A 12,206-nucleotide genomic window follows, 5' to 3' on the forward strand; every position below is an offset into this window, starting at 1 on the left:
CGCATTCTTCATTCCTCCTCCTTTCTCCCTGATGCCCCCTAGGACCCTGCTTTACTCCCCTGGCTGGTCAGGGCTCTGGGTGGAATTTTATTTTTCTCCCATCCCGCCAAGGCAGCGACGGTGTGAACCCATCACGATCCCTGTCTCCTCTCTTCCCTGGCCTAGGCTGCTGCCTCCAAGGGCACTTCCGTTTCCATCAATGCCAACACCAGCATCAGAGACATCGAGAGCAACAACATGGAGGGCTCCAAGGCCAAGGTGAGGCTGGAGGTGGGAGAGGGGTCAGCCATGAGCTGCAGAGATGGGGGTGCTCACATATGTCCCATGAGGAAAGCTGTGGACCTTCGAGTTGTGCATTCAAGGTGGTTGTGCCAATAGCAGGAGGAATGGGTGATGGATAAGATACTCTGGGGAGATCTTTAGAGTATGCCATGGAATTCTGCTTGTGGCTCTCTTGTCTGTAATCTGAGGCCCACATGAAGACCTTGAATTTACAGAGTCTGCAAGACCCTACCGTCTGTGCTCATGGATAGAGGGAAGGGATTGAGGGCGTGGGGAAAAAATGTGGGGTCCAAAAAGGGAACGCCACACTCAGTTAGAGACCTAGGCAGGGGGCCGAGGTGTCTGAGTGTACACATGTGTGCATGTGTCTCTTCTGGTCCATCCTTGGGCCCCCTATCCACTCCATCCTGGCTGACTGAGGATGAGGTACACTCCCAGTGGCCTCCCTTCTTAAGTGTCCCTATTAAGCCTGGGCCCAGGAGGTAATAGAGCAGTATATGCTTGGTCTGTGTGTGCTACTTGAGTCTAGGCGTCCTCTCCTGTGTGTCCCCATGAGTTCCTCCTGTCTTTGCATAGAGGAAATCCCCATGTCCAAGTCCTCATGTGTCCCTTGCAAGCCCCATATATCTGGGTGTTTATATGCATGCTCCCACATCTGACCTTATGTGACCCTGCCTGTCTGTGCGTGTTCCCTGCCTTCATCTTCTTGTGGGCGGCCCTTGCAGTGTGTCTGGCTCCATAGCAGGTGAGCGCAGGGAAGGAACTAGAGGATACAGCAGCCAGCGGTCAAGAAGATGCCAAGGCCCCAGATGGGTCCACACTGAAGGCCCTGGGCCTGCCTCAGCCGGATTTCCACAGCCTTGTCCTGGACCTGGGTGCCCTCTCCTTCGTGGACACTGTGTGCCTCAAGAGCCTGAAGAATGTAAGAGGCTGGGGTATACCTAGGAAGAGCCCTGGGGGAGGACGAGGCCCCTCAAGCCTGCACTCTGCCCCCATAACTAGCTCCAAGAGCCCTCTGAGCCTTCCAACCCCCAGACTCTCTGAGCTCCCCCTCTAAACTCCCTCCCTGCAGCCTTCCTGAATCCTCCCTTGGAGCCTGAGCCTCCCTCTGAATCTGGCCCCCTTTTTCTGCTGCAGATTTTCCGTGACTTCCGGGAGATCGAGGTGGAGGTGTACATGGCCGCCTGCCACAGTGCGTGGGGTGGGGATGGCAGGAATGGTCCGGGAAGGGGGTGGGGCTCTTCCAGTCAAGGAGTCTGCCAGGCAGCACAAGGTAAAAGTCTCTGAAACTGGAAGTCAGAGGTATCCTGGGAGGCAAGGTGAAGGGTCAAGGGTGACTAGGGGTTTAGCTGTAACCTCAGGGGTGGAGGTCACAGGTGACATGGGTCAGGGCATTCTGCTGGTGATTGGGGGTTGGGGTTCTTGGTGGTTCTCTGAGTCAGGGGAGACCTGCTTCTTGCCTACAGCCCCTGTGGTCACACAGCTTGAGGCTGGGCACTTCTTCGATGCATCTATCACTAAGCAGCATCTCTTTGCCTCTGTCCACGATGCTGTCGTCTTTGCCCTCCAACACCCAAGGTCTGGTCCCGTCAGCCCTGTTTCGGTGAGCTGACCTCTGGACCGCTAAACTCTTTATCTACTGCTTGTCCCCACCCCTGACCCCAACTCCAGGAAGTCCACACTTCCTAGATGGCTCTGCCTCCAGTGGACCCACTGCCTTCCCCTCCTGCCTTTAGATAAAGCTGCTCCTGGGGGCAGAGGTTGCTCTCCTGGGGGAGGGGGTGGTATGCGTCCTTTGCAAACTGACTGGCGCTTCTCCTCCTTGGCCTGCTCAGGTTACCCAACTCTGACCGTGCTGCCACCCTACCTGAGACTGCCTACCTCTGGAGATTGTGACGTGGCACCCATGAGAACCCCCTGACCCCTAGGCTGCCTCCAGCTGTCACCCAGGAGTACCCTCCGTATACACATACATAACTCAGGGATGGAGGTCCTGGGACTCCGCGTTCAGTGTGATGGGGCACTGGAGTCGGCCAGCACTGGCCAGGGCAGGGGAGCATGTGTGTTTGCAGCCTCAGGAATAAAGATTTGTTTGCCCAACACCAGGCTCTGCTGTGGCTTGGTGGAGGCTTGGTGGGGGTAGGAGGTGGGTCCACAGTCCTGGCTCCTGACTCTTCTTATGGCCCACATTGGGGACTGGAATCAGAAGTTGTAGGAGAGGTTTGGGGAGGGCAGGGTCAGGAGGGAGAGTATAGAACAGGAGGGCGAGCTGTGGGGCCAGGCCCAGAATCGGGGCATACAGGTTGAAGTTTCTCCCCGGCCACACACAGCCCTCGGCACCTGTGTCCTCAGCTGTAAAACAGTTGGAATCAGAGCTGCTTCTCAGGAATCATCTGTTCTCAGGGGCACTTGATAACAAGCAAGGCACTGGGTGCCACCAGGTAGCCCTGGAGGGTGTAATGTGAACACCCGAGTAACCAGTTGAGGAGGGGCAGGTGTTCACAGGTGCTGCTGGTCTGCATTTAGAAATAAGAGTGTGCATGATTGATTTACTTGGGAAAATGCCTGTTCGTATAATTAGATCACTGGGCTTTGCAGGTCACTGTGGGCCAAGAAGCATGTGTTGATTTCTACCATAAAATGCCAACATCTGGGCCTGTGGCCCAGTGGGCAGCAGTGGGTCTTCGAGCCAGCTGATACTCTGAGTGCTTGGGGTGAGGGTGGGGGCACTAGAATCTTCCTGGGCCTCAAGGTCTCATCAGCAGAGCATGAATGGTAATAGGATCCACCTCGTGGGTTGTTCCGTGCCATGAGTAAATGCCATGAAATGCTTGCATCAGTGCTGGGCCCGTGTCACTTGCTCAAAACGGGTGAGCTTTGCCGTCTACCAGCTGACCAGGTGCTAGGCTCTGCTGGGTGAGTGGACAGAGGCTGCCCTACCCTCCAAGTCACTGAGGCACCCCTTGCTCAGCTGTCTTTATTGTGGCCCTGCACTGTGTTTACAAATCTTTGTCCACCCTCTACCCCCAGAACCTCAGCCCAGGAAGTCATGGCTCTTTGTCTATTCTGTCATGCCGTGTCCTGGCACCAGGAGGTGCCTGGCACGTGGCGGTGCTTGGTAAATATTGGTTGAGTGAAGCGTATGTGCTGGAATGGAAGGCCGACCTCCAACAAGAGATTGCAGATACTTAGAAATGCTTTGAAGAAAATAAAACAGAGTCACATGGGAGAGAAAGGACTGTGTCGCCCCAGATGGTCCTGGGAGGGAGGCTCAGGGAGCAGGTGACACTTCTACTGAAGCTCCAGCCATGAGAAGTGTCTCTATGAGTGGAGGACAGCGCTCCTGGTGTGGGGAACAGCAGGTGTGTTCAGCAACACTAGCGAGGCCTGCGTGAGGCAGGAGGGGAGACCAAAGCATGCTGAGCCTTTGGACTTTATTCAGAGCGTGAGGGGCCCCCCGTTTCTGAGCACTCACTGCGGTGATGTGGACTGTCGGGTAGGCTGGGCGTAGGGGACCAGCGAGCAGCTCTGAGCTGGAGAGCAGTGTTAGAGGCTGTGGGATGTTAGAATTGTAGGGATTGGATGTTAGGTGAGGAGGAGGGAGGGGGTAAAGGAGGCACTCCTTTAGTCCTGGGCCCCAAGCCTGCCATCCTCCTCAGCCCTGGAACCCCATGCCCCATGTTTTCTGCTCAGGCTTCCCCCATGAAAGGCCATGGGGCCAGCTGGAACCTCCTGCCTCTAGTCTGGCCTGCCTGTGGGGGAGGGGCGTTTGTCTGTTGCCAGGTGCCCAGGTTCCGCTGGCACTTGCCACAGCCATGCTGCTCGCACGGTCCTTCCTGCTAGTGCTACTCCTGCTGGCCATGCCTGCCCCAACCCACACCTGGTCACGGCCCCTGTGGTACCAGGTGGGGCTGGACTTACAGCCCTGGGGATGCCAACCAGACAGCATGGAGAGTTGCAGAGAAAGCCTGGGCTGTCCTGGCCATTTGATGGGCCTGGGGGAGAACTACGTCTACCCTGTGGCTGGGGTCACAGCCACCACTACCATGATGCTGATGATTGCCCATGTGGTGCAGCGGCGATGGCGTTTACGGGCCACTAAGTTTGAGGTGAGCACAGCACCGCTCTGTCCCCCCCAGTGTCCTACCTCCACTCAGACCCAATGAGCTCCTATCCTCCACCCAACCTTCCCCAATCAGCCTACCCATGCCTTGTGGGCCTCCTGCTGCCCCTTTCCTCACTGCTCACACCCCATGGTCCATTCATCTGTCCACACCTGTCAGCCCCTAGCCATTCCCCACAGCCAGTACCCTGCTCCCATCTGTCCCTCTTTAATATCCCTATTCCTCACCCAGCTTACCTGGTCCTCATGACCACCCTGGCCCACAACAGACCCTCAGGGATCTTCTATCACCCTAAGTCCCCCATCCCCCATCCCCCTGGCTCCATTACTGCCCCTTACCACACCTCCGTCCCATCCCTCTGCTCTCACACCTGCCTCTTGGTCCTATCCTCAGCATCCACAGGTGACCACTGACCCCCCTGGACTCTGGAAACAGCGGACCCCGATCTCAGACCGCACCCTACTCCTCGGTGTCCTGCACGTGCTGGATGCCCTCCTGGTTCACATCGAGGGCCACCTGCAGTCTCTAGCCACCCAGCAGCGAACCCAAATAAAGGGGACTCCCACCCAGAGTGGGTGACCTAACATATGCCTCTCTTTGCCTCATAGCCAGTCAGGGTAGGGGTGGCCTGAGGCTCTGGGCCAGGCTTGGGACTGTGTGTGTCTTTTCTCTCCAGGCCTGCCTGGACCCTGTTTCCCCTTTCTGTTTTTACAGCCAGCAGACTTGTTGAGGCCTCAGTGCCCCAGATGGATGGGCAGGTTTTGCCCAGGCTGGCTCACACTGCTCCATTGCCCCCACCAACTGACTCCTCCCTAAGTATCCCACCCACAAATACAATTGCTCCTCAGGAGTCTCCACTGTGGTGGGAGAAGACTTGACTATCAGGGCAGACTTAGATGATCTGGGGAGGGCTGCCCAGGGGTGATAACTTGGCTGAACCACTAGGGCTTCTGGTTGGGGCTGCAGCCTGAGCTGGGAGTAGGGGCTGGAGGGGGAGCCCTGGCTGCCTTCATCTTTGTGGCAGTCTCGAACACTCCCTGGCACCTGAGTGGCCCTTGTTCTCAGGCCCTGGAAGTAAAGTGAGGGCTGAACCTCCCCAAAGGGGAGGCCCTTACCCACCTCCTCCCTTCGTTCTACCATAGGCACGTCAGTTTGAGTGGGTACTGAGGCCTCTGCATTTTTAAGGTCTCTGTTTTTGAAAAAGAATATAATGTTATGAATTCAAAAACAGAAATAGAAGTAAATTAAAATAATGAGAAAAGAAATCATGACAAATCACAAATGCTAAAAAGCTGACGATACAATGCAAAATCCAGAACAATAACATTTGTGGTGACTTCCTGACACATTTCTGTAATATGTTTTCCCCTGTATTTTCAGGCTGCTCACTCTGATCACCTTTGCATAGGACAAGGATTTTGTAATTTGGGGGGAAATATTTTCCATACAGAGAATAGGAAGGCAATTCAGTCTCCCTTCTAACATGGTTGATTGAAATTTGTGTTTTAATTAGTGATAGTTTAGAAAATTTATTTCTCTCGTAACCTGTTATTGATGGTGTCACATAAGTGGTCTGGATTGTTTTCAAATTTAGGAAACTCATCAACTTTCTTTCATATAGTACGCATATGATTTGGAAGAATTTTCCACAGCTAAGCTTCTGGCTCCACACATTTCAAATCTTGTTTTCTCTCCATGGCCCACAATTTTTCCAGCACTGGGCAAGAGGACCTTGCACTTCTATCCTGACCGGAGGTTTCTGGAAGCCATTCCTACACCAGGACAGAAACGATAAGCTAACCATACAGAGGAGTGGAGCAAGCCACATAAATAAGGCCCTCTACACCCAAACCAAGTGTGTCCCTGGGGTACACTTGGAGATATGCTGCCTGGGTTCCCCTTCAAGGAAGGCCTGCTGCTGCCAGCCACCAAGAAGGCAGCCAGCAGATGGGTCTACCTCAGCAGTAAAGAGCCCTGTCACAGCTAGTTTTCTCCCTCAGCCCAACCCTTTCCCTCCCTACCTCAGATGCTGAGCTTAAAAGATTCCCTGGTAAAGATCCTGATCTCCGTCTTGGATTCTGCTTCCCAGAGAAACCAACCTGGGACAGTCCCCAACCTACCTTCCTCTTGGCTGGACCTCAAAAATGTCACAGCTTCTCTGATGTCCCCTGCCTGAGGGGAGGTGGGATGGAGGGGAGTCTGAGTGGGAAAGGACAGAGGTACTCACTGAATACAGTTAGAGTATCTTAGTTTTGCAAGTTTTCCAAAAATACTTGATCCTATGAATACACTACTGGGGCTCCTCCCAAGGCCTAGAAATGAAGGGTGTTGAAGTTTGAGCTTCATCAGCCCCTTGTTAGGCCTACTTCTACAATCTACAAGTTTCAGTGAACACCTACTGTTTGCTAACCTATTGTTGATGCCAGGATCAGCTGATATACAGAACAGAACTGGCTCCTCCCTCACCCACTCACAAATAGGAGAGGGTGGTGGTGGTGAAATAGACTCAAAAAGGCCATTGCTCTGCAGAGAGGTGGGCTGACTGCTGGGACCTGAAGGATGAGTGGGGTGACTACAGAAGGGGGAGAGTGCTCCAGTCAGAAGGACAAGGGTGCATACATGGGTCTGGTGGGAGGACAGACCTTTACCTGTTCTAGGAACTATAATGTGGTCAGGATTCCAGGGGAAAGAAGGCACTCTGGAGAGCAAGAGGGAGCAGGCTGGTAGGGGCAGGAGTTGGTGCCTCCTAGGGAGGGTGTGGTGGGGAGAATAATGGCCTCTCAAGATGTCCGTGGAATCTGTGAATATGGTACAGTACATGGCAAAAATAACTTTGCAGATAGGATTAAGGTTAAAGAATTTAAGATTATTATGGATTATTTTGGTGGGCCCAATGTAATCACATGAACTCTTAAAAGTGGATGAGGAGGGCAGAAGAGTTGGTCAGATTCAAAGTGTGAAAGTCACTTGATTCTCTGCTGCTGGCTTTGAAGATGGTGGAAGGGATCTTCCACCATCCAAGGATCCAAGGCATTTTGTTTGCCTCTAGAAGCTAGGAATGACCCTCAGGTGATAGCCAGTGAGAAAACAGGAAACTCACTCCTGCGGCCACTAGGATCTACATTCTGTCAACAGCTGGAATGACCAAGGACATAAATTCTCCCTGAGAGCCTCCAGAAAGGAATACAGCCCTACTGATGTCTTGATTTTAGCTCAGTGAGATCTATGTTGAACCTCGGGCCCAAAGAACTGTGAGAGAATAAATTTATGTTGTTCTAAAATGTTAAGTTTGTGGTGATTTATGATAGCAGCAATGGAAAACTAATACAAATGTTGGTACCAAGAGTGAGGTACTGCTGTAACAAATTCTAAAAGTGTAGAAATGGCTTTGGAATTGGGCAGTGAGCAAAGGCTGGAATAATAAAAAATAATAAATAAAACAGAGCATAATAGAGAAAGCCAAGATTGCCTTCAACTGTTAGCAGAAAACTGGACTTTAAGAATGCTGCCAGTGAGGGCTCAGAAGAAAATATGGAACATGTTATTGGAAACTAGGAGGAAAAAGAATCCTTGTTAAATAGTTGCAGGAAGATTAGTGGAATTGCATCCCACAGTTGGGTGGAAAGAAGAACTTAGTAAATGATGAACTTGGATATTTAGCAGAAGAGGTTTCTAAGCAAAGTGTTGAAAGTGCAGCCTGGTTTATTGTTGCTACTTATGGCAAAATGCAAGAGGAGGGAGATAGATTGAGAGAAAAACTATTAAACAAAATAGAACCAGGACTTGATATCAGAAATTCTCAGCCAACTGTCCAGAAAAACTTTCCTCCAAAATTATCAGAATTGATACAATTCTAATCAAATTAGGTTTTTCTTTTAGATTGACAAAATATTATTTCATAAATAATGTAAAAAAGAGTGTGACATAACAGAAAATCGCAGGATCAGAAGCTCTAGGATCCCATCACTCCACCAAAACAACTATTGAGCCAGCAGAAACCGTCTATAGCAACTTTTTTGGAACTCTGAAGTCGAGTTGAACACTTGCAGCATCCAGGGGGGAGCTTGATGAAGAATCTGGTGAATTTAAGTAAATTTCTGCTATTTCAACCCCCACAGACTGAAGCAGCTTCCCAGCTGCAGAGGATTTAAACAGACGATACTCCCCCACGCCTACCCCCACCTCCTTTTTTGGGGGAGAAATCTTTGCCAGGCCACTAGCTGACCATAGAGACAATTGAACAGAAACTCCAGTGACCACACACAACAAGGAATACACACTTTGCAAAGATAGAATGGAAAAGTCATAAATAAATGGCCCCACCCCTCAACAAGCAGAAATCAGCAATCCCTGAAGAGTGGGAGAATTAGGTTTCCAGAATTACTACATGTGATACTCAGAATGTCCAATTCTCAACAAAAAATTATAAAACACAAAGAAATAGGAAACTATGGCCCATTCACAGAAGGAAAAAAAAAAGAATTTGACAGAAATTGTCCATGAGTAAGCCCAAGCATTGGAATTATTAGTCAAAGGAAACCATAGACAAAGAACTCAAGTAAATCAGGAAAACAATGTCTGAATAAAATTTGGAATTTTTTTAAAGATGGGCCCTGAGCTAACATCTGTTGCTAATCTTTTTCTTCTCCCCAAAGACCCCCCAGTACATAGCTATATATTCTAGTTGTAGATCCTTCTAGTTCTGTTATGTGGGACACCATCTCAGCATGGCTTGATAGGCAGTGCTAGGTCTGCACCCAGGATCCAAACTAGCAAAACCCTGGGCCACCAAAGTGGAGCATAAGAACTTAACCACTCGGCTGTGGGGCTGGCCCCTAAAATTAGAATATTAATAAAGAGATAGAAAATTTTAAATGGATCCAAAAATAAATTCTGGAGCTGAAGAGTCTAATACCTGAAATGAAAAACTCAGTAGAAGGGTTCAAAAGCAGATTGGAGCAGGAAGAAGAAAGGATCAGTGAATTGAAGGTAAGACAATTGAAATTATCCAGTCTGAGGAGCAGAAAGAAAAAGAATGAAGAAAATCCTGAGGAATGTATGGAATACTATAAAACAGAACAATATAGGCATTATGGGAGTTCCAAAAAGAGAAGAAAGAGAAAGGAGCAGAAAAAAATATTCAAATAAATAATGACCAAAATCTCCCCAAATCTGATGAAAGATGTGAATATACACATCTAAGAATCTCAATGAACTCCAAGCAGGATAAACTCAGAGATCCACACAGAAACACATTATCATCAAATTGTCAAAACTAAAAGAGAAGTGACCCCTCATATAAAGGGATCATAAATAAGATTAACATATGATTTCTACTCAGAAGCCATGGAAGCCAGAAGGCAGTGGGATGACATATTTAAAGTCCTGAATTTAAAAAAACCCTGTCAAACAAGAATTCTATATCCAGCAAAACTATCCTTCAAGAATGAAGGAGAAATTAAGACAGTTCCAGGTAAATAAAAGCTCAGAGAGTTCATTATTGGTAGACCTATCCTACAAGAAATGCCCAAGGGAATCCTTCAGACTGAAATAAAAGGACACTAGACAATAACTCAAAGCCATATTAAAAACCAAGAAGACTAGTAAAGGTAGCTTCACAGGTAACTATAAAAACCAGTATTAGTTCACTTTAAGTTTAGTTTTTAACTTCTCTCTTTTTCCAACATGATTTAAAAGGAAAAGCATAAAACAATAATTATAAATCAATGTTAATATTTAAAGAAGAATTAACACCAATTCTTCTCAAACTCTTCCAAAAAATTAAAGAGGAGGGAACATTTCCTAATTTATTCTATGAGGCCAGCATTGTTCTGATACCAAAGCCAGAAAAAGACATTACAAGAAAAGAAAACTACAGATCAATATCTCTTATTAATATCTATGCAAATATCTTCAACAAAATACCAGAAAATCAAATTTAGCAGCATATTAAGAGAGATCCAGTTCAGCCCCAGTGGCCTAGTGGTTAAGTTCAGCGCATTCCACTTCAGTGGCCTCAAACAGATGCATGTATGCCAGTGTTCATTGCAGCATTATTTACAATAGACAAAATGTGGAAACAACCCAAGTGTTCATCAACAGATGAATGAACAAATGACATTATGCTAAGTGAAATAATCCAAACATAAAAGGACAGTGTTAAAAGATAAACTAAGGCATATTAAAATTTTTGAGTTTACTTGAGCAAAAATTGATTCAAATTGGGCAGCATCCAATCTAGCAGATAGAAGGGAGCTCCAAGGAACTGAACGAAATGAAAGACTTATAGGCAGAAGGGAGCAGGAACAAAGAAGTTATACTAGCTTAAAAAGTGGTTTGGTTATTGCAAAATTACTTTCCTGGAGGGGACAGCATGGGTCTATGAGGCAGATGGCCTAACTAGTGCTGATCAGGTGATTCCTGATTAACTGGTTTAAGATTCCATTTCTTAATTAAGTCTTGGTCTGATAACCTGGGGCTTAGCATAGCAACACTATTTTGGGCCTGTTGTCTTTTTAACAACAAATATTGTATGATCTCACTTATATGAAGTATCTAGAATAGGCAAGTTCATAAAGACAGAAAGTAGAAGCCAGGTTACCAGGGGAAGGAGGAAGGGGGAAAAATGATGAGTCATTGCTTAACCACACAGAGTTTCTGTTTGGGGTGATGAAAAAGTTTTGGAAATAGTGGCAATGGCTGCACAACATTTTGAATCTAATTAATGCCACTGAATTGTATAGTTAGTAAGAGTTACAGGTTTGCAAATCTCAGGGGGTAAGAAAGGGAGTCTCAGAGATGGATAGAGAAAGGAGGCCTGGTCAAGAGATGCTGTCCCAAAATTCAGTTTGCAATTTAGGGGGGGAAAGGATATTTTGATCCCACCTGACTCTATATGCCAAGTAAATTCCAGAAGATCAATGAGTCACCGAAGACTCTTGCCAAATCATTGCAATGGCCACTGCTTGTACTTGACCTTTTAGTAAGATTTCCTTTTTTGACCAATGTCTTGAAACACATCCTTCCCTGGGCATCTACAGCATCACTCTTCCTTGTCATCTCACTGTCCTTCCCTTCTCATCCCAGGGTAGTAGTGGGGGTGAAGAAGGGGGATAGGTCACTGGACTGAGAAATTATTTGGAACAGAATTTGCTAAAGGATTGGGTGTGGATTTTGAAAGTGAAGAGTCAAGCATGGCTCTTAGACATTTAGCCTGAGCAACTGGGTTAATGGAGGTGTCATTTACTGACATGAAGATAATTATGGGAGGAACAAGTTTGGGACGGAAAGTGAAGAGTTCAGCCTGAATGTTTAACTCAGATGTCTGTTGGTCCTCCAGGGGAGATGATGAGCAAATGATGGGAATATAGGCGTCATTGTATGTATAGACAGCAATGAAGCCTTAAGTCTAGATGAGATGACCAGGCAGTAAGGAAAGGAAGAGGTGTCAGGACTGAGCCCTGGCTATGCAAAAGTCAGAAGGTGAGGAGGAACCAGCAGAATTGCTCAGAAGGAGTGTCCAGAACAAAGAATGGAAGAGCATGGGAACCTGGAGGCAGAGAAAGGATGAGGCTCTAGGAAGGAAGATGTGGCCAATCATCTTAAACGAGACTGAGCAATGGCCATTGGATTTAGCAACATGGAGCTCAATGATTACCTTGTCAGGTGTTGTTTTGGAGGAGTGAAGTGGGGCTGGAATGGAGTGGGTTTGGGAGAGAATGGGAGGAGAGGAATTGCAGGCAGTGAGATCTTTGGGGGAGCTCTGCTTGAAGAAAGGTACAGAATGCAGTGGTCACTGTA

General features: G+C 48.0%; 2 protein-coding genes across 7 annotated transcripts in view; both read left to right on the forward strand.

Annotated features, from left to right (window-relative positions):
* Nucleotides 1–4,221, forward strand: part of LOC106830652 (cadherin EGF LAG seven-pass G-type receptor 3) — a 43,852-nt gene extending 39,631 nt beyond the window's left edge. For 4 of the 6 annotated variants that reach the window (XM_070492908.1, XM_070492910.1, XM_070492909.1 and 1 more), the window contains 5 exons: nt 166–258; nt 1,025–1,204; nt 1,420–1,474; nt 1,749–1,885; nt 2,118–2,382. In XM_070492908.1, the coding sequence (XP_070349009.1) occupies nt 166–258; nt 1,025–1,204; nt 1,420–1,474; nt 1,749–1,885; nt 2,118–2,132 (480 nt within the window). In that variant the 3' untranslated portion in view covers nt 2,133–2,382. Of the gene's footprint in view, nt 1–165; nt 259–1,024; nt 1,205–1,419; nt 1,475–1,748; nt 1,886–2,117; nt 2,383–2,612 lie in introns of those variants that run through there. The other 2 variants (XM_070492912.1, XM_014840338.3) reach the window with 2 other exon arrangements.
* On the forward strand, nt 3,954–7,659 carry TMEM89 (transmembrane protein 89). Its single transcript, XM_014840342.3, has 2 exons — nt 3,954–4,391; nt 4,800–7,659. Exons 1-2 carry the CDS (start codon nt 3,954–3,956, stop codon nt 4,983–4,985), a joined length of 624 nt encoding a protein of 207 aa, XP_014695828.1. The 3' UTR covers nt 4,986–7,659.
* The last annotated feature ends 4,547 nt before the right edge of the window (nt 7,660–12,206 follow it).

The sequence above is a fragment of the Equus asinus genome, chromosome 21, assembly GCF_041296235.1.
Source record: "Equus asinus isolate D_3611 breed Donkey chromosome 21, EquAss-T2T_v2, whole genome shotgun sequence".
NCBI classification, from domain to species: Eukaryota; Metazoa; Chordata; class Mammalia; order Perissodactyla; family Equidae; genus Equus; species Equus asinus.

Coding starts and splice junctions, on each gene's coding strand:
- TMEM89 (XM_014840342.3), top strand. CDS start 3,954: ATGCCCCATGTTTTCTGCTCAGGCTTCCCCCATGAAAGGCCATGGGGC. Junction 4,392..4,799: donor TACGGGCCACTAAGTTTGAG/GTGAGCACAGCA, acceptor TCCTATCCTCAG/CATCCACAGGTGACCACTGA.